General features: G+C 51.7%; 1 protein-coding gene across 2 annotated transcripts in view; it reads left to right on the forward strand.

The window, feature by feature from the left end:
- The first annotated feature begins 3,884 nt into the window (after nt 1-3,884).
- The window catches only part of MAP2K4 (mitogen-activated protein kinase kinase 4), a 104,038-nt gene continuing 81,571 nt past the window's right edge, over nt 3,885-26,351 (forward strand). Inside the window, exon 1 of one of the 2 annotated variants that reach the window (XM_054221172.1) lies at nt 3,885-4,006. In XM_054221172.1, the coding sequence (XP_054077147.1) occupies nt 3,931-4,006 (76 nt within the window). In that variant the 5' untranslated portion in view covers nt 3,885-3,930. Of the gene's footprint in view, nt 4,007-4,269; nt 4,498-26,351 lie in introns of those variants that run through there. The other variant, XM_054221171.1, reaches the window with a different exon arrangement.

Here is a 26,351-nt window from a genome sequence, read left to right on the forward strand (position 1 = left end):
TAAATGAGAGTATTGCAGGGATGGACCCAGCAGCCAAGCTGTGATATTGGGAGAGCCAGGCTGCTTCCCAAGAGCCTGTACCAGAGATGTTACTGAAGCATTGCCAAAGCCACGCACCCCAGTGACCCACTCCATAACAGCACTCATCCTTGTGGACACTGATGGCACTGCCAGGAATGACAGCAGATTGGTTTTGACCAGATCAAAACTGGTGAAGAGGGTCCAGGTGGACAGGGGAAGAGCTCGGGGGCTTTGCTGTGTGTCCTGGCCCCAGGACCCTGACTGCAAGTCAAACAGGGACATGTGGAAATAAATGTATGGTTACACAGCTGATAACGCCAAAAAAGCTTTGGTTTTAATTGCCTTACGGAGTGGGTCGGGTGCCATGAGCAAGGGAAGGACAGAGCCCCCCTTACTGAGATGGGGAGGAGCTCCATCTCACCTGATTTACTGACTTTGGGGGACATATGTCTAAAGTGTCTGACAGATTGACCTCCTTCTCATCCTTGTTATAATCCTATATTAACCACCTTCTTCCTACCTCATTAGTTTTATAGAGCTCACCCAAATTGATCTTGTTTATGCTTTGTCAGCTGCTTTCTTTAATCCTAATTTAAAGTCCTTCTCAATTCCCGAAAAAGGTTCTGGAACAACTCGTTAAACAAGGCACCTGTATGCAGCTGGACTACAACAAGGGGACGGACAACAGCCGCCGTGAGCTCAGCAGGAGCAAGTGCTGACAAACCAGCTTGATGTCCTGCTACAGCACGATATTTTAGGCATAAAGTGAAAGGTAGCAGATGTCATACATGTTGACTTTGGGAAGGTTTTTAACACTGGCTGTCCTGACCCTCTCCTAAGAAGATAGGACCACATGGTGAGTGCAAGACTGGCGAGATAATTGTACCTCAAGTGCTAATTACCAGTGGTTGTCAAAATGGAAGGACACATTTTGATGCCACATCTTTTTTAATTACTTTAGTTAACAGCCTGGATGATTAACACCCATGATTGCCTTATTAAACCTGAAAATTACTGCAAGCTGTGAAGGACAGCAAAAACGACAGAATTCAGCACTAAAGTGACCAATGGGCTGAAACCGACGAGGCAAAATTCAACAGGTATAACTTCAAGAGTAACCTTTATGACCAGTGAGCAACAAAAATACAACAGAGGGAACAACTTGGGTGGATGCAGTTTTTCAAAAAGGGGTCCAAGGTATAATGGAGGGCAAGCTGAACACCGGGAATGGGAAAGGCACCACACCGGAGCCTACGAGCCAGGAGCGTGCCCTCCAAGACAAGCTGGAGTAATATGCCTAGCTAGGGAGACTGTGCTTCAAAAAATACAAACCAACAGGAAAAAAAAAGTCAAAGAGGGTCAGTGAGGAGGCTGGGAGGCACAGAAACCATGAAGAAAGGCTGAAAGAATTGAGCTGATGTAGTCTGTAGAAGAGAAAGCGGGAACGAGGAGAGGAAGGGAAACATTGCAGTCATGGAGGGCCTAAAAGGTCATTTCAAAGAAGGCCACAGCAAGCAGGACAGGATATAAAGGATTTCAGCTCAGACAAAAAAGCTTAAGTTAGCCTTTCAGATAATGTCAGCATAGAAGTGTGCCAGAACAGATTGCTGAGGGATGGCGCAATCTCCATCACTGGAGGTCTTTAAGAACAGGTTTCACAAACATCTGTCAGGACAGGTAGTGTTGATCCTCCCAGATTTGCAGGGGGAGCAGGATAAGCAGTACGATTTTACCTAATTGTGAGCAAACCACATACAGGTGGCACCAAGCAGAGGTCAGCTGACAGCTTCTGCCAGTGTTTGCCAGCCGGCGGTGGGTTTCTGCACCATGGCCTGCAAGATGCCAACTTTGGAGCTGCACTGTCGGTGAAGGCAGAAGAGAAGGCTTAAGGAAAGGGAAAAGAAAGGAAAATTGTGGAACTATGGGTGGGGGGAATGTCTTTTGCATCAAGACCTGGACTGCAACCCCTCCCCAGGAGTTTAACTCTCAGCATTTAAGGCTAGTTTTTCTGGTAAGAGTAAGCAGTTTAATAAGCATCAGGTGGCTTTGGAGCACTTTGGAAAAAAAAGCTGGGAGAAGCCTGGGCGGGTTGGGTGAAGAAATAAGTCTTCACTCTTTCACCTGGGGGCTGTTTTAGCCAAAGATTTTACTTTGGTCCCCACCTAAGCTACCTTACGGCTGTGCTGCTGCTGTGCCTGACCACGTCCTGGAGCCATGACCCAGACCCTGACCTGGGGACTTGACTTAACCTCAGACCTGCCTCATTGCAATAGACTTGTCTGGAGTCCGGGCTGAACCTGGTTCCTGCCATGGGACCTGCCCTGCTCAGGTCTGGGCTCCTGCCGCCGAGGCTGCTGCCCATCCACTGTTGACCCACTCCGTGCAGAGCAGCCGTCCTTGGTGCTCCCTGGCATTTCGTAGGTGGCATGTAGGGTTGGGATCCCACTTTGTGCTAGGTGTTGAGGTGTCCCATATGGGAATATGGGAGGAGAGGATAAGGGCACACCTCCACCGGACATGCGTGCTCATGCTGCTGCATGCCGTGGGGCCTGTGGTCTTTGTTACAGGCTCTGCCAGGCACTGGCACTGATTGTTACCACCCGTGCTGCCCACACAAACCACATTCAGGAAGGGCTGTTCTTGTGGGAAGCTCTGGGTGCAAGTGCTTCCTGCTCCTCTCCAACCAAAGCGGTGGAGGGGACAGCTTTGAAAGAGTCAGCAGTGTGCCCAGAAAGAGCAGAGGCCAGGGTGGGACAGTGTAGGGTAGCAGCCTAAGTTCAAACCTAGCCAATAGGCTACTGGGATTTTGGGCCGAGTGGATGAGGAGGTGATGGTGTTCCCCGAGGCCAAGAAAAGCTGCATCCCTGACAGGGAGGAAGATGGCTTTGCTGGACTAGCAGGAGTTAGGAGGATAGAGCAGAAAGAGGGAGGTTGTCAAGACCAGCTCTGCCCCCTTCGCCCCCTTCTCCCGTCTCCTGACAAAGGCAAGCTCTGCAGAGCATGAGATATTCACTGGAGAGCAGGGTTTAGGCAGAAGGGTGGGCTCCTTCTGTGCCCCAGGGACTACTTCTTGGGTCTCAACCCATTTCCCTGAGCCCACGTGCAGGTGAGCAGGGAAACCAGAAGACTCTAGGACGGGAGATGTTTTCCCAAGCTCAAAGCACAAGAGGAAAGAAAAATCTTGGCCTTAACATGAGGTGAGATAAATAAATATGAGCTGAGCTGGAGGAGAAAGAAGAAAAAAATGAGGGCCAGAAGGGGAGGCAGCTCCTGCCCCAACCCTATTCCCCCCATTGCATCTGCACTTGCACATAAGGCAATGGTTTTGAGCTTCTGGAGGCACATCCAGTGTATGTTCAGGACTTGAGGTATTTGCTCCATCACCGCCTTCATGAGAAGCATGGAGAAGGCTGGGCAAAGGAGAAGCAGGGAAAGAGTCTGCATGCTGCTGTCTAGCACTCGGGTGTCCAGCTCTTTCATCAGCGGATCTCAACTCATAGAGAGGGTCATTATTATTTCTGTTACACAGATGAGGAAGCAAGGACTCTCATAGGTGAAGTGACTTGCCCAAATCATGCAGCAGCTGGAAAGAGATCCCCCCGCCCGCCCCCGAGAGATCTCTGGGGGACCCTTTTCGCTGCTCTAATTCCTGGCATGTGCTGTGCCTACGACTAAGGCTGTAAGTTCGCTGGAGTTAGAGGTTGGATCAGAAACAACGCGCTGGAATGAACAGCAGTGGCTAAGGGAGGAAAGAAAAAGCGGAGGAGATTGATGGTGGCAGAAAGGGGACGATGCCCTGGGCATCATGGAAACCACAGGAGGGAAGCCATGCCCTGCGGTGGGTAGGGAAGAGGTCTCGGGGAAGACATGAGAAGTTTGCAAGTAGCTGCTTGAGTGGGAGGAGAAGTCATGGGTGAAGATGAGGAATCCGATAAAACTGCCTGGACCAGCCACCGGTCCCCAAGGGCCCTCCCGGAGCTCGCAGGTGGGAGACGCGGGAGAGCGGCCCGGGGCTGCCGGGCGGAACGCTGAGCGCTGCGGGCACAGGGCGCGGGCGGTGCCCCCCTGCCGGGGGAGGCCGGGGCGGAGCGGGGCCGGCACCGGGCAGGGGTCTGGGGGCGAGCGCGGCCCCGGGGGCGGCGGGGGCTCCCCGCTCCCGGCGGAGGCAGCGCCCGCCCCCGCCGCAGCGGCTGCCGCAGGGTGCCGGGGCTGCGGGCGCCCCGCCTGGGAGGGGTTAAGCGGCGGCCCCAGCCCGGGGGCGGACGGGGCGGCTGCGGCGGCGGCGGCTGCTATACGGCGGCGGGGCTCTAGGTGTCCTGCCTGGGAGGGTCCCTGCTGCATTGCAGCCGCCGCGCTGCTCCCTCTCCGCGCACACAATGGCGACTCCCAGCCCCAGCAGCGGCTCCGGCGCCGGCGGCGGGAGCGGGCCGGGCGCGGGCGGCCCGCAGGCGCACGCCGCCGCCAGCAGCATGCAGGGTAAGCAGCCCCGTGCTAGGCCGCGGCCCGGCCGGCGCTTCCGGGCCGGGCGGCGCGCCCTGCTCTAGGCCTCGGCGGGCCGGGCCGGGCCCCGGCAGCGCGGTCCCCGCCGCCGCTCTCGCCCGGAGAACCGCCCCCCTCCCCGAGCAGGGGAGCGCGGCGCCGGCCGCCCTGTGCCCCCGCGCTGGGCCCCGGCCCGGGCGGGCCGCGGCGCTGGGGGACCCCGGGGCGCGGCCGTGTCCGCCGTCCGGAGCGGCGCTGCCCGTGGGGATCCCGCCCCGGGGTGCCGGGCAGCGGGATGGGCTCGGGCCGGCCCCGGCCGGCCGCGCTCTGGGCCTGCCCCGCCGCTCCCCGCGGCTGCCGCCTCCCGCCGTGCCCGGCGGGCTCCCCGGAAGGAAGGGCGGCCCTGGCCGGGGCCGCCGAGGGGCGCGGAGCCGGGCGCGGAGCCCTGCCCCGGGCGGCGGGGGGAAGCCGCGGGGCGGGACAATGGCCGGCTGGACGCGGCCGCCGCTGCTCCCGGCCGGGGAGGGCTCCGCGGCCTCGCCGGGGTGCCCCGTGCAGGCCGCGGCCGGCAGCATCCCGAGGCGTCTCGGGGGGGGACCCGGCCGGAGCGAGGGGCGCCGGGGGCGGCCCGTCCCCTCGCCCCGGGAGGCGGCCCCGGCGGGGAGCGGGCGGGTGGCCCGGCCGGTGTCTGCGGACGCCTGGGCCTCGGCCCCGCTGGGCGGCCAGCGCGGAGCGCCCGGTCCCTCGGTGTCCGTTGGTGTGTTTGTGTGGAGGCAGATGTTTCAGTCCCAGCAGTGCAGCGGGGGACTTGTGGTTCAGTTTTGTTTTATTCTGATGGAAATTTACAGTGCTATGGCAGGGTCACGTTGCCAGGGTTCCCGCCTGCGCCTGGTGATGGTTGAGCAGTCTTGTGAAAACGGTGGATATTTATTTTTCAGAAAAGCTGCAGCTTTCAAGTTCTTCCTTTAAAGTTAGACCACTGAAAAATGCTCTCTGCTTGAGCAACAGTTAAGGCTTCATTAGGCAGGGGTGATGCACGGCTGTGTTTTTTTTTTTTTAATTTAATACAGGGATGGTAATACTGAAGAAGCTGTTTCCCCTGTTTTGGGAACTCTTTATTTTTTTATAGAAGAAGGAAGGTGTGCTCCCTCTGTGAGAGGTGCAGGTGCTCTCAGCAAATAATGTTTGTCACAGTTGTTTGCTGTACTGTGTGTTCTGCCCTGCTAGGACAGACTGCACCAAGACCAGTGGGGACCTGTTTGGGCTGAGAGCTGATCATATAAACTAAAGAGTTTGGTATACTTGGAATAAAAAGGTGAAATTTTGCTGTTTGCAGCTTCCGCCATGTGAAGCTCTCGTGTGTGCTGGATGGAGTGGGGACCTGTTGGGCCTTGGGAAGGTGGTGGTATCCATATTTACAACACCTTTGAAAAACCAGAATCCCAAACCGTCTAAATTAAACACATGGATTAAAAACTTGACCATGATATGCCAAAACAGTTGCAATAAAACAAGAAATAGCCTCGTTGCAGTGCAGTTACATCACTCTGTGTTGCCCCTTGTATTTCCACCTGACCCCTGGTTTTCATGTTAATGACCGTTACCCTGAATCCCGGGTATCTTCAGGGCTGAGAGCTGGTTTCGCACCCTGACTCCAGAACCCGTGATGCCCTGTAAGATGGAGCATCTCCATCCTTTCTCCAGGTGGAGGAAGGGCTGTTGTTTCTGCTGTAATTGGTTTTAAGTGGCTGTTTAAATGTGAATTCAGGACAGGGATGGTTTGATGATATGCAAATGCTTGTGGTGAAAGCTGGTGTTAGGGTTTGTTTAATTTTAAGGTAACAGCTAAGTGTTTGGGTGTTTTGGGAGGAGCTGAGGGTGGGATCTGGAGGAGCAGGTAGCTGTGATATTGGTGGTGAAGGCGAGTTCCTGGAACCAGCGAAGAAACTCCACCCCAGGAGGACAACCCTCTGCTGCCGCACGACCACCTGTGCAGAGCCGAGGGAGCCTGGGGGTGGGATGGGAAGGGGCTGGATGCGTCCGCAGTTTGCCAGCGCAGGCCTGGCTGCTCTCAGAGGTGGCCTTGTCCCCAGCACCTGTCCCATTGATGCCAAGGCAAGCCGAGCTGTCACAAAGTGAACCCACCAAAAAGTGGTGAGTTGTCCGCAGTTTGGATGCCCAGCGTTTGCTCGTGGTGGGGTTGGGCAGGCGCTGGTGCAAGGGAGGTGCGTGAATGTATTGCTGGGTGGGGAGAAAAGTAGGTAGGACTGCGTCAGTGTTGATTTAATTGGCTTAAACAGTATGGCGAGGTGGAGCGGGGAAGTCATTAAGCTGGAAACAGGTAATTATATTTTAAAAAAAAAAAAAAAGCTTTGCTCAGTTAACTTTCAGCCAGAAGTGTTCTCTGACCTGGCTTGTGCAACTGCTGCTGTGAGGGAGGTGGTGGGAGCAGGAGAGGGTGGGACAGCTCTCACCGTCCTGGGGGCCGTGGCGGTTGCTCCTCTGGACAGCCATCAGAGACCGTGAGATTTGGAGGCTGTGCGCGGAGGAGGCGTGCTGGGGCGGGCTGGCCGGAGGGGAGAGCCTCTTGCAGGGGGTTCCTGTTTTGTACAGGGAGTCTGCTGCCGGGGAGTTTGGCAGGGGCTGGAGTGGGGCTACAGGAGAGAAGTCTTCATGGAAGTTGAGCGTTTGGAGCTAGGGTAGCAGATCCAGAAGGTCTCTACAGGCCACCCTGTTCTGTTTTTAATTCAATATCCTACAGTGTTTTTGATATGCACAGGCTAAAGCCCTTCCAGGTGACAGTACTGAGACAAAGGGACACCTACCTGTCCTCATGCTGGGCTTAGCGTGCAGCCATGCTCCTCAAGCCTCATGATCAAGGAACGGGTTGCTTCATGTCTTCTCACCCTTAGTGTTCTGCGTGCCCCACCTTCATGCTCGCGTCTTCTCCTGGCTAATGGCATCAGCTGTTCATGCCCATGAATCCGGGAGGTTCGTTTCTTCCCAAAGGGTCCCCCTGGCCAGTGTGTTGACGGTGCTGTGTTCAAGGCATAGCTGGCGGCTCAGAGACCAAGAAGAGCTGGAATTACAAGTATTGAAAATAGAATCTGTTTCATAATTTTTGAAATTCGTATTTGTTAAGTGAAAACTCAATTCTCTCTGGATGCTGGTGACTGCTGCTGTGAAGAATTGTTGTCCTCCTTAGTTATGTGTTGTTTTAAAAGTCTGGGAGCAGTCCTGTATGTTTAGTGTCCTGGATGTTTGGGAAGTAGGATCCCACTTTGACAGTGATTTAAGAAAAAACAACACCCAAGTTGTAATTGGAGCAATTTTGCATTTTTCTCAATGCCAAAATTAGTAATAGTCTTTACTGCTGACATTATGTAGAAAATTACCATTTGAAGAATGGTGATGTGAATTCTAGAAAAGTAATTCATTCCAAGGCATAGGAAGAATTTTGATTCTATTTGCAACCTGTGGAGTCACTTGTCTTGCTTCCAGTGCCAAGCAAGAGCTGGAACCGCTTATAACTGGCTGTTATGGGTTCAGCTCTTGCGTACGGCATTCGGGAAGACTGGAGGAACTGGGACTTCTCAAAGTACTTGCTGCTTGGTGTGCTCTGGGGTCTTTCAGAAGCAAAGCATATGTACTGTATGTGATGGTTCAGATGTACTGGGTGGGAATTCCCGACCTGTTCAGCTGGAATTTGGGATTTACGGTTCCCTTCACATGTGCGGTCCTGTCTACTCCCCCATTGAGGCCTTTGCCCTCTCTACCCTACTCCAGCCGTAACCTTTTTGTTTTGTTTTTGGCAAAAATCAGAGAAGGTCCGTACCTGGTCAGAAAGACCTCTGTGGATACAAGGAAGGAGCCTGGGCTGGGAGGTTGTCCAGGGGTGTATGTCTGAGCGCATCAAGAGACTAACTAGAGTGTCGCTCTCGCCCTTGGATGCTGGTCAGCACGTCAGTGATGTTCTGGAGCTGGGAGATGGGTTTCTGCCTACATACGAGGAAGGTACGGGCTCTGTACCTTTCTCTGCCCGATGGAAAAGAGTTTCTGGGAGGCTTTTTGAGAGGTCAAGAATCGTTGTGTTTGGCAGATGAAAGAACTAGTGAGTGCTGTGGTGGACTTTGTTGGTCACTGTGGTCAGATGAATTTGGTGTCAGTGTGTAACCTACGCTGTGTCTCTGGGGTAGTCATAGTTACTTCAGACAGCACTATCAAAAGCAGAATATTACTTGAAACAGTTTGTGGGCATCACTGTGACTGGTACAATCCTTGGCACAGGAATTCGGTAAGAGATGCCATGACTCCTGTATCCTCCTCATCCTGTTAGTGTCACTGCCTTTGTGAGTGCAAGGAGTGACCAGAGCAGCTCCTCTCCCCGCTGCTGGAGGTGCTCCTGGACGCGCTCCTGGACGCAGGCCTGGCAGGAGGAGAGGGATGAGATGTTGATGCCTCAATATTGAGATGGTGGATCTGCCGGGGCGCAGTGTGGGCACTGTGGACTGTTCTCTCTGAGCAGAAGGCCATAATGGATGGGGAAAGTAGGAGGAGCCCCAGCAAACCTGGTGATTTGCTTAGGGAACCTCAAAGAGGGGAATTCGGGGAACAAGAGGACAGTGGGGAGGTGGAGGGTTGTGAAGCAAAGGGAGCAGCAAGCCTGCAGCAGGTTAGGTATGAAGCAATGTATGAATGGTCTGGTAAAATGAAACGTGATGTAGATAAGAAAACAAGGAAGATAGACAAGAACAAGATAAGAAAAGAGGCGGGGGCTGGAGGGGAGGATTAATCCTTGTCCTCAGTAGGTAAACTATGTGTTATCTACGTATTAATTACCTGTTCTTGTTCTAATGTAGGCAAAGTTAGTTGTATCTTTAGCGGGTGGGGGCTGATTGAATAAAATCAGAAGATGACTGCACTTACTCTTGCCCACAGTGGAATTATAAGACTGGTGTGTGTCAACGTACGCTGCTGGTGCAAGTTGACACTGGCAGATTTGTCAGCTCGATGGGTGTATGTCTACTTGGACACGTCTGCATGTATTCTGGAAGGTAGAGATAGTTGTGCGGTGAGCAAACCGGTGTATTTCAGTTCATTTGTGCCTAGCAGTTTATTCCTGTGCAGCCTCTCTGCCAGGATATGGCTGACCGTATCAGCTTTGTGTTGGAGCCTTCGTGCACACCTGTGGGGGCAGGACTGTATTTATACGTAAGCATATGTTTTTCCATTTCAGCTTTCCATTTTGGTTTACTTGTAATCAACTGACAGTCCTAATGTGTATGTTTTCCTGGTAAAGGGGCAGCCCAAAATTACTGGTTAGTCTCATCAGATGCTGGGATGCTTTTTCAGTTATTTGATGCTGATTTCAGGGAACTGACAGGAGTGGAAATAGCACCGTTGCCTGTCAAAACGAGGGCTGTTCTGCCAGAGAAAGATGAGTTTTGTGAGGAAGCAAAAAAAAAAAAAAAAAAAAAAAAAAAGAAAAAAAAAATGTGTACTTTACAAACTTGCTTTTGTTGCGGAGTCTCCTGAATTAAATTTATTCATAGTCCCAGTGTGCTTGCAGTGAAGCATTACTTACAGGAGTCTTGTGTAACCACGTTAAGCTCTGCGTGTATCAAACAAACATAAACACCTTGTTAGCATCATACAGCTGGGATGCGATTGCTGCCTTTGAAGTCAGACGTCTTCTGTTGGATTTAGGTTTGATACGATTTTATGCGAGTTGAAAGAAAAATGGAGGTCTGCTTCCCGATGGGAGGAATGGCTGCCGTCTCCTGTGGGGGCCGGAAAGGAAAGATTAATGAGAGGAAGAAGCTGCGTGGGGTGTTTGTGTAGTGCTCTGCCATGCAGGGCAGGAACTGGTGGCATAATGTCCACCCAGGTGTCACTGAAGCGGTTTTATAAAGAAAGTACAAAAATCTCTGAATGTATGTGATGCTTCTGGCATCTTCTCACAGGCTGGAGTGGACTGATCTGGACCAACTTTCAAAGGCGCTGGTTGTGTTCCCCAATCTCACGTACCTTATTTAAAATGGATTGCATTGTATTCACCAAGGATACAAATGCCTCCTTAGATGTGTGTGGGTTTTGTTGCCCTTCTGCTGCATGCTGAGACAACAGCGTCCCACTCAGGCAGGTGGGAATGGCAGCAGCAGGCTTGCTGAAGAAAAGCAGGCTGATTTTTGGCAGTTGAACCTTTTCACTGTGGTTCAGGAGTTGTCACCTTGGGGCGTGAGCTCTTCCATGGATATTCTGGTCAGGATGGATGATTATTGTGGTACGGTCTGGCCTCCTGCTTTGGAGGGATGAACAGATGTTTTGGAGATTCCTGTGTTGATCCTGGTCATTTGTGGTTGGGCTCTAACATCTCTTCTACAATGAGAAACCCTGTTCCTGTAACAGGAGAATCTGTGTCTTTAAGTCAATTGGTCCAGTAGTTATTTCATTTTTAAGTTGTTTAAGCTGGCTTTTTCTCCTTTTTTTTTTTTTTTTGATTCGTTTCTGGGGGTTGATTGCTGGCAGAGGAGCCTTCCTCTAGCAATCTCCCCGTGCTGCTCACTTGGCCAGTGTCTTCAGTAATGCGAGTCCTGCCCTGTGTTACTGGAGCCTGCTGGCGTTCCCTGCAAAGGGCTTTTTTTTTTCTCCCGGATCCTCAGGTTTTTTTTTACATGGCAGGCTTGTTTGAGTGCAGCAGAAATGTGTGAGCGGTGGGTAAATGACAGTGCAATGCCTGTTGAGTGCTGAAAAATGTCTTCCTTTTTAAAAGATGTGTTGCTATAGCTGGATTAATTAACGTGCGGTAGTTAACTCGTGGTAATTCCCTGGTGAGAGACACTTCACCTGTGTTTCTTCAGTTCCACTCATACGTAACTTGAGTACTGTGTCTCTGCTAGGCTTTGACGGTGGAATAGCTGAGGGATGGTAGTTATCCCTCCCTGTGCACGTGCTGCTCTTTGGTGGCAATGACGCTTCTGTTAGAAACGTCTGAAACAAGAGCCATGAGGCTTGACCCTCTCAGTAAGCAACTGACTTGGATGTTTAGGGTGACTGTTAAAATACCAAAATATTTAACTGTCAAAATCAATGAGAAAGGGCTCTAAGTTATTCTGAAGTTGTTTAGTGGTGAAGTTATTGTCCGTAAAGCATAAATAGCAGGGAGAGTGCATTTCAACTCCTTCTCCTGGGCTGGGGTTGCAGGAAGGATTTGAGCAGCCTTGAAGCCCCCTTTGGTTTTCACTCGGTCACCAGAGAGGTGGTGGAAGCCCCATCCCTGGAAGTTTTTAAGGCCAGGCTGGACGGGCCTCTGAGCAACCTCATCTAGTGAGAGGTGTCCCTGCCCATGGCAGGGGGTTTGGAACTAGATGGTCTTTAGGGTCCCTTCCAACCCTAACAATTCTATGATTCTGGTTGTCCGAACGAGACAGAGTAATTTTTGCTGTGAGCCTGCACCCTGTTTCCTCTCCTTACTCCACTTCCTTGTACCGCTGCTGAGTTGTTAGACAAGTTACCTCTGTTACAGACCTCTTGCTGAGGCTTGCTGGGTGGACTTGTGTAAACTGTATGTGAGATGCTTGGAAAAGTGCCACTGCAGGTGTCACGACATGTGGCAGACACTCCAAGGGGTATTCCTTTGTTACCAGCTTTGTATTGACTGTTGTTAGGGACGTACCTGTAACATAGACAGCCCCTCTATCTGTTCACCTTGTAGGCCTCTCCTTTGTTGAGGCCGTGTCAGTGCCCTCAGATCGTGACCGGTCCCGGCTGAGGAGGGGACAGAGCTCCCTGAGGGGTAGGATGGTGTTGTTGGGGCTGGCAGAAGGGGGGAACCCCATTTTCCCAGGCACAGGTGGAGAGCATGGTGGGTTGGCACCATCGCTCGTCAGACCGTGCCTGTATGGCATGCTGGGGTATGTTCACCCAAAATCCCCTGCCTGCTAAACTTGGCCTAAGCCTAAGTTCTTTGCTCGCATCGGGAAGCAGGTCTCCTCGCAAGCTCCTGCCAGGCGCTGACGCCGTGTCAGCGGCCAGACAGCCCCATAGCTGGCGTTGCTGGCAGGGCAGAGGTGTGCGCCGTCCGCCCCACCGCCTCTGAGCAGCCTCTGCGCCCAGGCTGTCCCGCTGCCAAAGAATTCGTGCAGCCTCCCCAGCTGCCGTCTCTCCGGGGCGCGTAGCTGGAGTGAGTGAGGGGCTCGAGGAGTTCATCTGGCTCCTATTTTCCTTTTTTTTTTTTTTTTTTTGTGTATGTTTTTGCTTGTCAGGGATCAAGCAAACTTCCACAGTTGTATTGCGCTGGCCAGCTGCAAGTATAAGAAATCAGTGCTCTGGTGTACAATAACTTATGACTTACAAAAGCACAATATTGGAGCTAGTTAGCTTCCTGCCTGCCTTTAATCATGGTGTTTGTACCTCTTTTTTTTCTGAGGCACTTCTTGAAGATGAAGGAAAGGATAGACTGCAGGGAGATGTGCAGTGGGGCAGACTTGGGCTAATTCATGTGATTTAATACGGTAAACTCGGAGCACCCAGAGGACAGGAGGGACTCATTTTAAACAAAAGGATGTAAAAGAAGACCCATAAACTTTGTCAGCCAGATGCATTTGGAAATGGCAATAAGGAGGGAAGGGAGAATCGAAAACTTGCTCTGCTGCAGCGTTTGAGTGTGCCTCGGCAGAGCTTTGTGTCGGCCGAGTGTCTGCGTTCAGGAGTCGGTATTCTGGACAGGCTGCATTGCTGACTTTGGCTTTAAACTTTTCACTTCATTTGAAATTATGTTAAGCTGTCTCTTATGGGCGTCTGCAATCTCACTGAGATTTTTTTCATTCGAGGAGAGGCTTTAGATTTTGAAGATACCCCTGAAGTGTGTTTCTTGGTCTACTTAGGCTGCTGTTGCTTCAAGATAAGTTCTGCGGTTTGCACGGCTGCAGCGTGTTTGTGCCTCCCTGTGGTTAGGTGGAAAGGTGCGAGCATGACTTTTATCAGATGTCATAGGTTTATTTAAGTTCCTGTGCGCAGAGTCTGTGAATTTTTGAGAGGAGACCAGGCTATCAGTAAGCAAAGCTCCTTGTGGAGATGCCTGCGCAGACCCTGCGCAGGGCATCTGAGAGATCCTTGGCCAGGATCTGCGTCAGGACCGTCATGTGGTGCTGCAGAGCATCTTCCAAAATGTGTGACCTTGACTCCTCAGGCTGTAGCCCTCCGTGGAGGGATCTCTGCTAGTGCTGTTTGTGAGGAAATACAACATGGGGTTGCCAGGCATCCGCTCCCCGGCTCCCTCCCAGCTCCGCTCTCCAGCGAGCCGTTCACGTGAATGCGTGCAATAACTGTGCTTAGCAGAGTATGGCCCATTAACTTTTGTATGAGCATCAAGGGAGATGGAGAGTATGTATATTGCACAAATTGCGTATTTATTAGCTGCTAAATTGATTTCCTCTTCTGCAAATCGAAGCCTTTGTGTTTGCCCTTTACTGGAGGCAGAGCGAGCCCTCCAGGAAGCAGACGGCTCGCGCTGGTCCTGGAGCGAACAAAGAGTCCCAGCGCCAGGAATTAGCCTGCGTTTTGAATAATTTATCTGATCTTTCTGAGGTGCTTCAGGAGATGCCCTGTGGCGTAAGGAGGACAGCTGTTGGGAGCAGACAGAGCTGAGCCGAAAGGGAGTCGGTCCTTTTATCAGCTTTTGTCTAGGTTTATTTTTTTCTGTGGTCCAAAAAGGGTTTTATGGTTTGCTTTGGACCTAATTCTCTGGAAGCAGTTCTCTGAACTGAATTAGCCATCACTTTGCTTTTGGACCAGAGAGCAAAGTGTTTGTACTTTGAAGAGGTTTGTGGACAGAGATAAAACAGTTTCCTTTTAAAAAAACACACGGCTGTGTTGCTTTGACCTGGGAGGGGTTATGGACTAAGATAAAAGCATTGCCTTTGGAAATCCCTTCTGGGGAGCGATGGGACCGTGTCTAAGTTTTCCTGTAAAGCCCAGTTTCCCTCCTGAACGGTGTCAGTTCAGGACCTGGTCTCATGTCAAACACTGGAAACCTCGCCCTACCTTTGATGTCCTCTTCTTTCCTCCAGCCCCGCTCAGAAAACCTGGATGGCGGAGGGCAGGAACGGGGAGGATGATCAGAATCACTTCGTGTAGGGCTGGCCAAGACTGGTGGCCCAGAGCCGAGGATAGACGTGGGAGTTTTGTCCTTTCTTCGAGGTACTTCTTGCCTTGGGGTGGCGGGAACAGTCAGCGTGTGTAAACTGGGGTGTTTGGATGTCTGCTTTTAAAGCTGGTTTCCTTACTGATTTGTGGAAAAGTAGAGGCCAGGTCTCTCCTTTCTGGTCTGATGTAGCCCAACTGTCGTGACTGGAAAGGGTGACTGTATGGTATAAGTGCATATGCAAGTTTATGCAAAGGAGTTGTGAAAGAGCTGGGATGTCTATTGGAAGAAGAAGGGGTTGGGTGACAAGGTCCGGAGACGCGCTGCTGTAGGCAGCAGCTTGGCAGTTGAGTTCTTGCTGCACTGGGGGCGCACGCTGTTGAATATCTGAACGAGCTTGCCAGCCTTCTCCTGGAAATGCAAAATCCATTTTAAAAATATGTTTCTAATTAATTTATTTATTTTTGAGAAGTGTTGGAGTAACATCCTGGAATTTATCTGCCCAGCTGGTTATACCAGAGTTGTGGCCAAATACGTTTCCTGGAGGTTAAGCTTTGCCACTGTGCATCAGTGCTAGACATCCTCGGGGCTGAGAACAAGAATTTACTCTCTGGCCTGTTCCAGTGGCTTCATCCCTGCAGATCCTGCCGACGAGGAACACAGCGTAACAAACGGGAGAAGCATCCTTTCGGCAAGCACTGAAGTGGCAAAGATTCAGAGAGGAGTGGTGGGAGCTGGTGTCTGTGGCCCACGAGTGTCTCCAGCGCAAGTGTACAGGGCTCAGCTGGTTTCCCCATCAGGGGCATGATTTGGGATCCTCTGTGACTCGAACTGCAAATTCCGAGTCTGATTTGTCAGTATGGCTGCTTTTTTTCCTGCCCTACAAAAATAAACTGTAAATGAAGAATGTGTGAATGCAGGGTTTATTTCAGTGAAGACGTTAAATGTTTCTGGGGCTGGTCATTTGCTTTAATATAGATGGGTCTTAGTCACGACTGACTTGAACGGGAGCCCGTAACTGAACTGGCAGGAGGGAACCTGCTTCATCGCTGAGCTGCCAAAGGTCTGAGCTGCGCCCTGCCTCGTGCCAGGGCCCTGTGCTGCTCACAGCACCTGGGACGGAGTCCAGGAGCCGCTTGTCCATGGTGCTATTTCCATTTAGTAAATAGAAGCTTTCTGGGAAGGTTTGTGTTGGGTTTCCCTCTCAAACCTGATTAATACTCTGACTTCTTTGGCAGCGAAGCTCTGACTGCCCAGCGTTTGTGTCCTCGGAGTAATCCTGTGCTGGCACGTCATGGGTCTTTGAGACCCAAACCAAACACAATGAACGCTCTGTGGCGATGTTCTTCAACTGGTTGGTTGTCCACACTGTGGAGCAATGTGCCAAACTGCGGATGTAATAATACTGGGGTCAAAATCTTGCTGTCCCTTCGGGCATCGCGTTCAAGAGGTGTGTGTTTAGCAACCAGTATTGGTTGCTCCGTGGCAGCTGAACTGGTGGAGGTGAAGGTTGGGTCGTCTTTGCCCAACCTGGCGGGAGCTGCTGCCGCTTTGCTGCCCAGCAGGAACAGTCATTGACTCATGTGCCAGGAGAACAAGCGACTCTCGGTCAGTGTTACCTCTGGAGAGGTCCACGGATGACTAAGCCGTGTCCCCGTTCACTGCGGGTTATCACAGCGGTCTCACAGCAATAGTTTCTTCCAAATTTTTACCTGTAGTTAAAGTCTGTAAGCTGCCGCTGTGACGTGCTGGAGGAAGAGGCTGTTCCAGGTACTTTGGATGTTGCAGAAGTGGTAATTGTGAACAGATCTTGCACGTGATCCTGTGAAGTAATTTTGCCCAGTGCTTCAGAGGAGCAAGGTACCGGTATGTGCTAGAGGAAAAGTTCCCTCCGTCCCAAGCCTGGCAGTTGTTTTGGGAGGCTATGAGTTTGATATGCTCTGGTCTGTGCTACGACTCAAAGACAAAATCCCTTGGAAATCTCCTTTAAAAATAAAATAAAAATAATCATGGAATGGAGACGCAATGAGAGAATTCTGTCTGGTGCTCCCTGCTGTGTGCGCAGACACCACGCTCGCTCTGCGTGATCGGCTGGAGCCCAGCTCCTACCGTAAGCCCTTCACTCCCCCCTTAGTGCTATTGGCAAGCCCAAGAAATCCTAGCACAAGTTTAATATTTTATCTCCAGTAGTTATCACTTTCTACCTCATAAGTAAGCATTTCGAGCTCCTTTTTAAAAACAGTTTGGACTCTGCTTTCCAGAAGACAATTTCAGTCATTAGCTGGAGATGTTCTTTCAATTGCCAGGCTGCGGTGGTTTTGTGACACTGTGTAGCTGTTGATCTGTCACCTACAACATGCATGCTGCCGCCCCCTCCGTAAGGCCTGTTTCTTGGAGGTGTTTCAGGGCGGGATGGCATTCCTGCCCTGGCATGCCTTGGGCTAGGCAAGGAACCAGCCTCTGCTGCCCTTTCCAGGAAACGGATGCTCTGTTCCCGCTGGTGGGAGGTTATTTGTGGTGACTTTGGAGTTCACTTTGAATCTTGAGTTTATCGATGGCCTCACACAGGGTGGAAGATGTGGGCAGCAGGACCAGGCTGATGCCTCCAGCTTCCCCGTTCCCCTGGGCAGCAGCACCAGAAGCAGCCCCCAGCTGGGGATTGGCCGCAGGCAGAGATGAGCATTGCATGGCTGATACAAGGGGGGCACCGAGCAGCTCCCACCTTCTCAGCAAAAAATCGTGAGTTCTGCTGTAGTGGAGAAATCGCGACATCTTAATCCAAGGCATTGCACGTTCAGTTTTCTCTGGGGTGATGGCGAGCAGCATTGGCTCTGGCCATAAGCTGTGCGCAGATGGCTGTGAAGGTGGAAGACTTTCATTTGTGGCGCTCTGACACCTCGCGAGAGCCAGGAGGACCTTTTGGTGTTTTTGTATGGGACAGTCAGATTTTTGTATGCAAAATTGGTGCATGAGTTCCTTTTTTGGGGAGCTCTGAGGGAGAAGGAGTTAATGGGGACAAGGGCAAGGGAAGAAGATAGCTGGATCTGTGTTGGGGCTACTGGCTGATATTTTTGCAACAGTCTTCTGTTACCCAGCGTGAGACCGTGGGGATTAGCTGGGCAGACTCCCAGGCTCCTTCCGTACTGAAGACCCGCCTGCCCTCCGCACAGCGGTAGAGCTTTTTTCCAAGGACTTTCAAAATCCAGCAGAGTTGAGGACTTTTGTTGAGAGACTCTATGGTGCTTATTTCTTTAGAGAAACTTTCTCTTTGCCCCTAGTTCTGGGACTTCGAAAGAATGAAAAGACTCATATTACCCCCCCCAAAAAATCGTGTCTGGCATAATAGCTTATAATAACATGATCTAAAAGGAAAGTAAGGAGATGATCAGAAAGGAGGGGCTTTCCTACCCATCGCGTGATTAGCTGATGCATTTCTTATTTTCACTAATTGATTTATATCAGTATTTCTAATAAGATTTCAGAGCCTTTAAATTGGCATTAGTAGACTTCTACGGCTAATTGCAGTTACGGTTCTTGCTTGATTATTGCCCTCTGAACATATTGCCAGCCTGCTGCGGCAGCTTGCTTGTTATTTTTCAGTTTTTATACATTCTTGTAGAGAGAACCAATTGAAAAAAACCACAAATTAAGTCTGTTTCAGGAGGTTGTGTAAGTTGTAGCTGCTGGTGTGAGGGGACACCAGGTCTTGTGAGACTCATGGTGAAGTCCAGAGCTGGCAGTCGTGCTGCTGGCTGGGACCCGTGGGGGGAGACAGCAAGGCTGGATTTTTTTTTTTTTTTTGGTGTCTCCATGGTGTTGGATTACATAGTTTTTGTGCACTTCTCCTTACTCAGAATCAAAAATGTCCCGTATTTTTTGTATCGGAGGTTACATTAAATTCAAACGTGCCTGCAGCACAGAGGGTGTGTTTTGCGAGCTAGAATGGTCGCCTGGGTCAAGCCCTTAGGCTGGGTGATGAGCGCAGACCTTCCTCCCTGGTGGATGATGTTTCTTATTCTGGTGGCCAGCAGACGGTGATGTGCCCGTGCTCTTTTTGCTGTGTGCTTGGCACATGCGCGTGTGCCATGCTGTTGAGGCGCTGAAGTTCAGAATCTGTCTCTAGGTGCTTCTGAGCAGCGCTGGGGAAGCTCCAGCCAGGTCCCCCCTCTCTGGGTGTCTTTATAGCTTTACTTGCCACATGATGAGGTGAGGGTGTGGAGACAGCAGAGATCATGTTTGCTGTGGTAGTGCGTATAGCTGACATCCCGTATGGCCACGATGAGAGAGGTGATTCTCCCCCTCTACTTTGCTCTGGTGAGACCCCACCTGGAGTATTGTGTCCACCTCTGGAGCCCTCAGCACAAGAAGGACATGGACCTGTTAGAGCGGGACCAGAGGATGCCATGAAGATGATCCAAGGGCTGGAACCCCTCTGCTGTGAGGACAGGCTGAGAGAGTTGGGGTTGTTGAGCCTGGAGAAGAGAAGGCTCCAGGGAGACCTTATAGCGGCCTTCCAGTCCCTGAAGGGGGCCTACAGGAAAGCTGGGGAGGGGCTGTTTGCAAGGGCATGTAGCGATAGGATGAGGGGCAATGGTTTAAACTAGAGCAGGGCAGGTTTAGATTAGACATCAGGAAGAAGTTGTTTCCACTGAGGGTGGTGAGACACTGGCCCAGGTTGCCCAGAGAGGTGGGGGAGGCCCCATCCCTGGAGACATTCAAGGCCAGGCTGGATGAGGCTCTGAGCAACCTGATCCAGTTGAAGATGTCCCTGCTGACTGCAGGGGGTTGGACTAGATGGCCTTGAGAGATCCCTTCCAACCCAACACATTCTATGATTCTATGATAATGTGTTGTGCAGACTTAACGTGGCTCATACTGGTTCTGAGGTGACGGATGGTTCCGATATAAACATCCTAGAAGCAGTCAGAGGGAATACCCATCTCCATTGTCTTGGTCAGCAGTGGGCCAGGGCTGGTCTTGGCTCTGCTGCTGGCTGGACACCTGCTGCCCGTCACAGAATCATAGAATGGTTTGGGTGGGATGGGACCTTAAAGCCCATCCAGTGCCACCCCCTGCTCTGGGCAGGGACACCTCCCACTAGACCAGGTTGCTCCAAGCTCCATCCAGCCTGGCCTTGAACACCTCCAGGGATGGGGCATCCTTGGGTGGCCACTGTGCCTGAGGGAGATACCACTTGCAGGCCCTGCTCCAGGTGCTCGGCACGTGGTTGCAGGGAGCCCTGTGCTTCCCATGGCTGGAGTGATGTCAGATCCCTTGAGCAATGCTGCCTTTCGCCTGCCCTTAATTTGTCAGCTTCAAAGGTAAACTGGTCAGAAACAGCAGCCTGTGCCTTCCCGAGAGCGCCAGGGTGCTAATTCCCCGTGCACGCGCTTTAGTGCCTGCACCACCGCAGCCTGATGGATCGCATGTGGCTCTTGGGAGTGTTGGTGGGTCGTTGTTATGCAGAAAACCTGTAATAATTTGTTGTCATTTAGACAATTATTCTGTCACCCGATGACCCCTCCCCACCCAGGAAGGGGAACCAGGGAAAACAAGGAAACACAATGGTTGACGTGTAAATAGATTAAATAGGGTAAGACTAAATAATTAACAACAAGAATAAAGAACCAGTATCAATCCCAATACTAATATAAGGTATACAAGGATTATACCCAGCCCATTCCATCAGCAGAAGCCGTGCGCTCCCAGCCGGGACAGCAAACGTGGGACGCTGCGAGCGCTGCGGCTGCAGGAGGAGGGAAGGGCTCAGGGCTCCGGCACCGGGGCGAGGAGTTCTCAGGATGGCAGCCATCAAGGGAGAGAGAGAACTTCGCAGCAGTGTTTCTAATTTGTATTGAATGGGATGTTCATGGTATGAAATAATCCTGATGGCAGCTTGGGTCAAGTGCCCGGGTCTCGCTCCTCCTCATCCTCAACACTGAGACCTTGAAACCCGCACCCCAGAGCTGGCTATAAGGTAAATATTTTCACTAATTCAGGCACTGGAGTCTTCTAAAAGTGCAGTTTTCCCAAGCATTAGAAGAGAAGTTAGTCCAGTGTGGCTCAAACCAGGACAGTTGTCTTCCCTGCTGAGGCAGCTGGAGCTTTGCCATGGTCTGTCCCTCATATCAAGCAATGGATCCGTACCCAGGTCTGAAGTGACGTTACTCCTGGTGTCACCTTGGGCTCGCTGTGGAGGGGACGCAGCTCTGGGCAGAGAGGCGGGGGGCTGCAGGCTGTGCCGCTCACCCCGTGTGGACTGTCCTTGGCAGCACCTGCCTTGGGGTGTTACAGTAAGTCATAGTTCTGGGCTCCCCGGTTCCAGAAGGACAGGGAACTGCTGGAGAGGGGACACCAAAGGGCTACCAAGAGGATGAGGGGACTGGAACATCTCTCTGATGAAGAAAGGCTGAAGGATTTGGGTCTCTTCAGGCTGGAAAAAAGACGCCTGAGGGGGGATCTTATCAACGCTTATCAATACTGAAAGGGGGGGTGTCAGGAGGATGGGGCCAGGCTCTTTTCAGTGGTGCCCAGGGACAGGACAAGGGGTAACGGGCACAAACTTGACCATAGGGAGTTCCACCTCAACAGGAGGAGGAACTTCTTTGCTGTGAGGGTGGCAGAGCCCTGGCCCAGGCTGTCCCGAGAGGTGGTGGAGTCTCCGTCTCTGGAGACATTCCAAACCCGCCTGGAGGCGTTCCTGTGCCACCTGCTCTGGGTGACCCTGCTCTGGCAGGGGGTTGGACTGGGTGATCTCCAGAGGTCCCTTCCAACCCTATGATTCTACGTGCCCCCACGCTGGCCAGGTGTGGTGGCTGTGGGTGGGTGCTGCCACTTGCTGTGCCAGCTCTGATGTCTGGCTGTGGTGGCCGTGCTGGGGAGCTGGAAATGGCCTGGGCACGTGCGGCTGGACTGAATAGTTTAAAACACTACTTCATATGAGCAGGCTTAATGCAAACCTTCAACTTTCTGGGGACAAAACAACCATGTTACCACCAAACTCTCCTGGCAGAGCTGTTCTGTTCAAGTAGGCTTTTTATAACGAGCGGCAAGAAGTGCCCAAACAGCTGGAGAAGACAAGCCCTCCTGCCAGTACCCTCATCTCCTCAGTGCCTGTGGGTCCCGGCGCTGCTCCCTTGCTGCTCTGTTGGGACGTGCAGTCTCTCGGGATTGGTTTATGAAGTGATGGATCCTGACATGATGGGATTGCTCTATATCCAAAGCAATGCAGTCTAAAGTTTGACCTAAAAAAGTCATTTTATTTGTCATTTTAGAGTTAATATTGAAACATAAAACATGATTCTTAAGTGATGTGCTGCTTTGACTTTCTGTGAATGTCTGTCTTGCTTTAGGCTTTCAGATGAACTTCTGTGAAAAGGCGCAAAGCAAGCTATGCATTTTTTTTTTTAGTATTACCGTGCTTTTTTTCATCAGTCTTGGTACTGGGAATTTTGCTTTTTCTTCCAACTAACCAGTTGCGGCAGTCCTGCTCCTAAGAGAGCCTCCGTTTTTCCCAGTGCTAGTGAAGGAAAAGCTCAATTAAGGCTTTTAAAAGGTCACTAATTGCTGAGGTGGCTTTATGCCTTCAGTGTTACCTGTAAGAGAAGAGCAGCGCTCCGTGACCATCCCGGCACACTAAGTGTCGATGCAGTGTATGGAGCACCGGCGACTCGCTGCCTCCTAAATTGCTAAAAATCCCACCAGCCAGGTGGGATTTGGCAGTTTGATTTGCACTTGTTAAAACGTCCGCTGAGCGAAGGCCTGCCCGCTTGCGTCCTTTTATGTGGCAGCGAGGGAGATCATCACCTTACAGGGGGAACACCCAATTTCTGTCGGAAGAGCAGGCAGCACGGGCACTGGCTCCTCGCAGGGGCTGCCTCCGGTCCTGCTTCTTCCTGGGAGGTGAGAGCAGGAAGGGAGGTCTGAGACGTTGTCCCGGGGACTCGGGGAGCTCGGTAAGATTCATCTCTGTTTTCTGTCACTGGCTGAGGCTGTGCACGGCTCAGACGCCCGCTCGGAGTACCCTCTGCGGAAGGCGAGAGATTTATTAGAAACCAAGTCTCTGCTCCCCCCACCGCCCCCGTCCCTTGTTCTTTTTAATCTGAATTGTAGAAATCGTGTGACTCTGCATTTCTTTCAATTTGCCTTTAGATTTTTTTCCTATTTACACTCAATGTGCATATCTGTTACAGCTATTCTAATATCCTGGAGATTCAGTTGTTAATGTTTCTTATACAGTCGGTGTCTTCGGGTATTATCTGGGTATACTTGGGGACCCCTGTTCACACGTTTCTTCTGAGATACTGCATATAGAAAACCCGTTGTTGTCCATAGTTTTTCACAGACTGATGCTTTTCTGTCCTGGAAGAGCTGAGAGGGACGTGTGCCCTGGTGTTACAGCCCAGAGTGAGCCTGTCTGTCAGAATTGCTGCTCCCCTACGACAGGGCTGGGAAATGTGTGCTTTTTTTTTTTTTTATTAATACAATTTTCTATTGGCACAGGATATACAAATCTTTAGGGAACTTGATGTTTGAAGCGGGAATCGCAAATCTCTTTTGCAAGCTAGAGCTGTGTGGCAGGACTGGAGTTAGACTTGCAGACCTTTCTGGTAAATCCCTGAGACGACCGTGATGGAGATGTGAAAAGAGGTGGAAGAGCAGCGTGTGCCGGGGCGTGCGGGCTCCGCTGGGACCTGGCCGGCGGAGCTGCGGTAACGGCTCCGCAGGTGAGACCGAGCTGCAGACAGGACTTGCTGCTGGGAACAGCTGGCATGCGATGTCTTACACGAACCTTGGCTGCTTAAGGAGGTTGACTAATATTTATTGAGGATGATGGCTTACTTTTGCATCAGTCTTTTTGCCAGTTCCCGCTTGCCTGGCACGTTAAGAAGACTGTAAAAGCTTTGGCAGGGTTTTTAGTTACTTCCCCAGCAAGTGCTTTTCATCTGGCGCTGGGATCTTCTGTCAGGCATAGACAGTCCAGGTGCGTTGGAGGGGTTGACATCTGCTACAAAGCAAAAAATCCTCAATAAATGATATTTCAGGAAAAAAAAAAAGAGGTTTGTCATCAGAGGGTTCTGCGAAATAATGTTCAGAGCTCAGCAGCTGACTCTGATGTTAGGTAGCCCCAGAAGCAAACTGGTAACAAATGGGGCCTTACGGAAGGGAATTTGTTGTTTCCCATTGCAGGGGTGGACGGGCTCTGAGGCTGCCGTAAGCTGAGCACCAAATAAGCGGTGACTCCTTTCTGAACAGCTTGGTTGGCTGTGGTGGTTATCTGAAAGGTAGGAAAAACATGTGAACGGTTTTGCTGGTGGCAGGAGAAGACTGCACAGCACAGTGCTGGGGCTGCTGCTGCCGTAAGGACTTCAAGAGAGCAGGCGACAAAAAACCCTCCAGCATCACCGTGGATTTATGATGCTGGTAGTTTTGAAGGGAAAATGCGTTAGAGTTTCCAGCTTCTGACTGCAGTGCAGTCTGTCCTGGAGCGGTGGTGTGCCGTAGCCTGTGGGGCTGCTGGTGGAGGAACCCCCTGTGCGTTCCCCGCGTGGGGGGCTCCATCACGGACCCTCGCGGCAGGCAAGGCTGTAAAATATTTCCAATAAAATAGCTTGCCTGACTCCAAGGAGGTTGCAATTCGGGTGTGGCAGACCTAGGAGGCTGAAAGGCATTAAAACCAGCCCTAAATCAATACTTTACAGAATCACAGAATGGCAAGGGTTGGCAGGGTCCTCTGGAGATCACCCAGTCCAACCCCCTGCCAGAGCAGGGTCACCCAGAGCAGGTGGCACAGGAACGCCTCCAGGCGGGTTTGGAATGTCTCCAGAGACGGAGACTCCACCACCTCTCGGGACAGCCTGTGCCAGGGCTCTGCCACCCTCACAGCAAAGAAGTTCCTCCTCATGTTTAGGCGGAACTCCCTATGGTCAAGTTTGTGCCCGTTACCTCTTGTCCTGTCCCTGGGCACCACTGAAAAGAGCCTGGCCCCATCCTCCTGACACCCACCCTTTCAGTATTTATAAGCATTGATAAGGTCCCCCCTCAGTTGTCTTTTTTCCAGCCTGAAGAGACCCAAATCCCTCAGCCTTTCTTCACAAGAGAGGTGTTCCAGTCCCCTCATCATCTTGGTAAAAAAGAGCAACCTGCCTTTCGCACCTGCCTGCCAGAGCACTGTGCTTTACCTTAAAAATGAGGATAATACCTAAGAGCGGTTTTAAAAATGGTGCTGTACATGGCTTCCTTTTGCTGCCGGGGAGCTCCTGCATAGTGCAGATTTTCATCCCCAAGAGGTGTTGTGACAGACATGACGTGTGTTTCTGTAAGAGCAGCTGCCATTGTGCATCCAAGGGTAGGTTGTCTTGGTTTGAATGCCTGAAGTCATATGTGACCTGAGTTTTATTCCAGGGAAGGTTTCATGTGCTGCTAAGGGAGAAGAGCGAGTGTCTCCTTGCACGCTGCAGTTGGCCTGGTTTCCTCGCTGCTTTGGAAACCTGTGTAAAGTATGTTCAGTCGGCTGTTCCCTGGAGTTAGTCATTGAATCACAGAATGGTTTGGGTTGCAAGGGACCTTAAAGACCATCCAGTGCCACCCCCTGCCCTGGGCAGGGACACCTCCCTCCAGACCAGGTTGCTCCAAGCCCCGTCCAACCTGGCCTTGAACCCCTCCAGGGATGGGGCAGCCACAGCTTCTCTGGGCAACCTGGGCCAGGGGCTCACCACCCTCACAGCCAAGAATTTCTTCCCAATATCCAATCTATATCTCCTCTCTTTCCACCATTGAAAGTATAGATGAAGGATCTGAATTGGGTCAACAAGAAGCGTCACCCTAACGCATTAAGGTCCTGGGAGAGCGCGCGTGGCTCCAGGAGGGGGGCTGGGCGGGATGGGGGGAGCCTGTGGTGTGGCGGGGCTGGATTCCAGCACCCTCCTGCCAGCAGAGACGAGGATGGATGTCACCCCGAGAGCCGTCAAGAGGACAGGGTGGCTTTTTCCCCTCTAGATTGTAACTGGTTGAATCAAGAAGCGAGCCGTTAGGAAGGTACTCAAGACTCTCTTGACAGAGCAAATACCTGATTTTTCTGGTGCTCAGTAGATGTTGGAGCGAAGGTGGTGCTGGCAGAGGGCAGGAGGGGTCTCTCTGGGTCTGGCACTGGGTGGCACGTGCCTGTTGCCCCCTCCCAGTAAGTGACGGTTTCTGCTGTGGATCCATTTCTTTGCCAGAGGAACACCATCTAGCCTTTAAGCCGAAGGTGTTTTTTTTGCGCTGAGAAGGGAAAAGGTGGTTGCTGTTCCCCGTGCAGGAGGGTGAAGGGTGTGCAGAGGAGGGTCCTCTGTTTGTTGTAAATGAGAGGAATGTCACAAAGGTGTCTGAGTTTCTCTTGTAAGCTGTCGAGAAGCGGCAGGATTTGATCCCCAGCTCTCTGCATCTCTTTCATGGAAAACCAGCAGCAGGTGTCTGGGTTCAGGACGGCAGCTTTGCCTTACTGAGTCGTCAGGGAAAGCTGCGCGCTGTCACCGAGGCGCGAGCTCTGGCGACGTTCTGTTGAGCTGTATGTGAGAGCAGGCAGCAGCCGGTTTAGTAATAAACTCTGAACGAGGGGGAAGGTTCCAACGTGACCCGCTCACCACTGACCTCAAGGGAGCAGCTTTTTGCTGGTGGTTCTGCTCTGGGTGCTGGGGTGCTGCCGCTGGATGCCACGCGGACCCTC

This window comes from Rissa tridactyla, chromosome 15 (genome assembly GCF_028500815.1).
Source record: "Rissa tridactyla isolate bRisTri1 chromosome 15, bRisTri1.patW.cur.20221130, whole genome shotgun sequence".
Classification (NCBI taxonomy): Eukaryota; Metazoa; Chordata; class Aves; order Charadriiformes; family Laridae; genus Rissa; species Rissa tridactyla.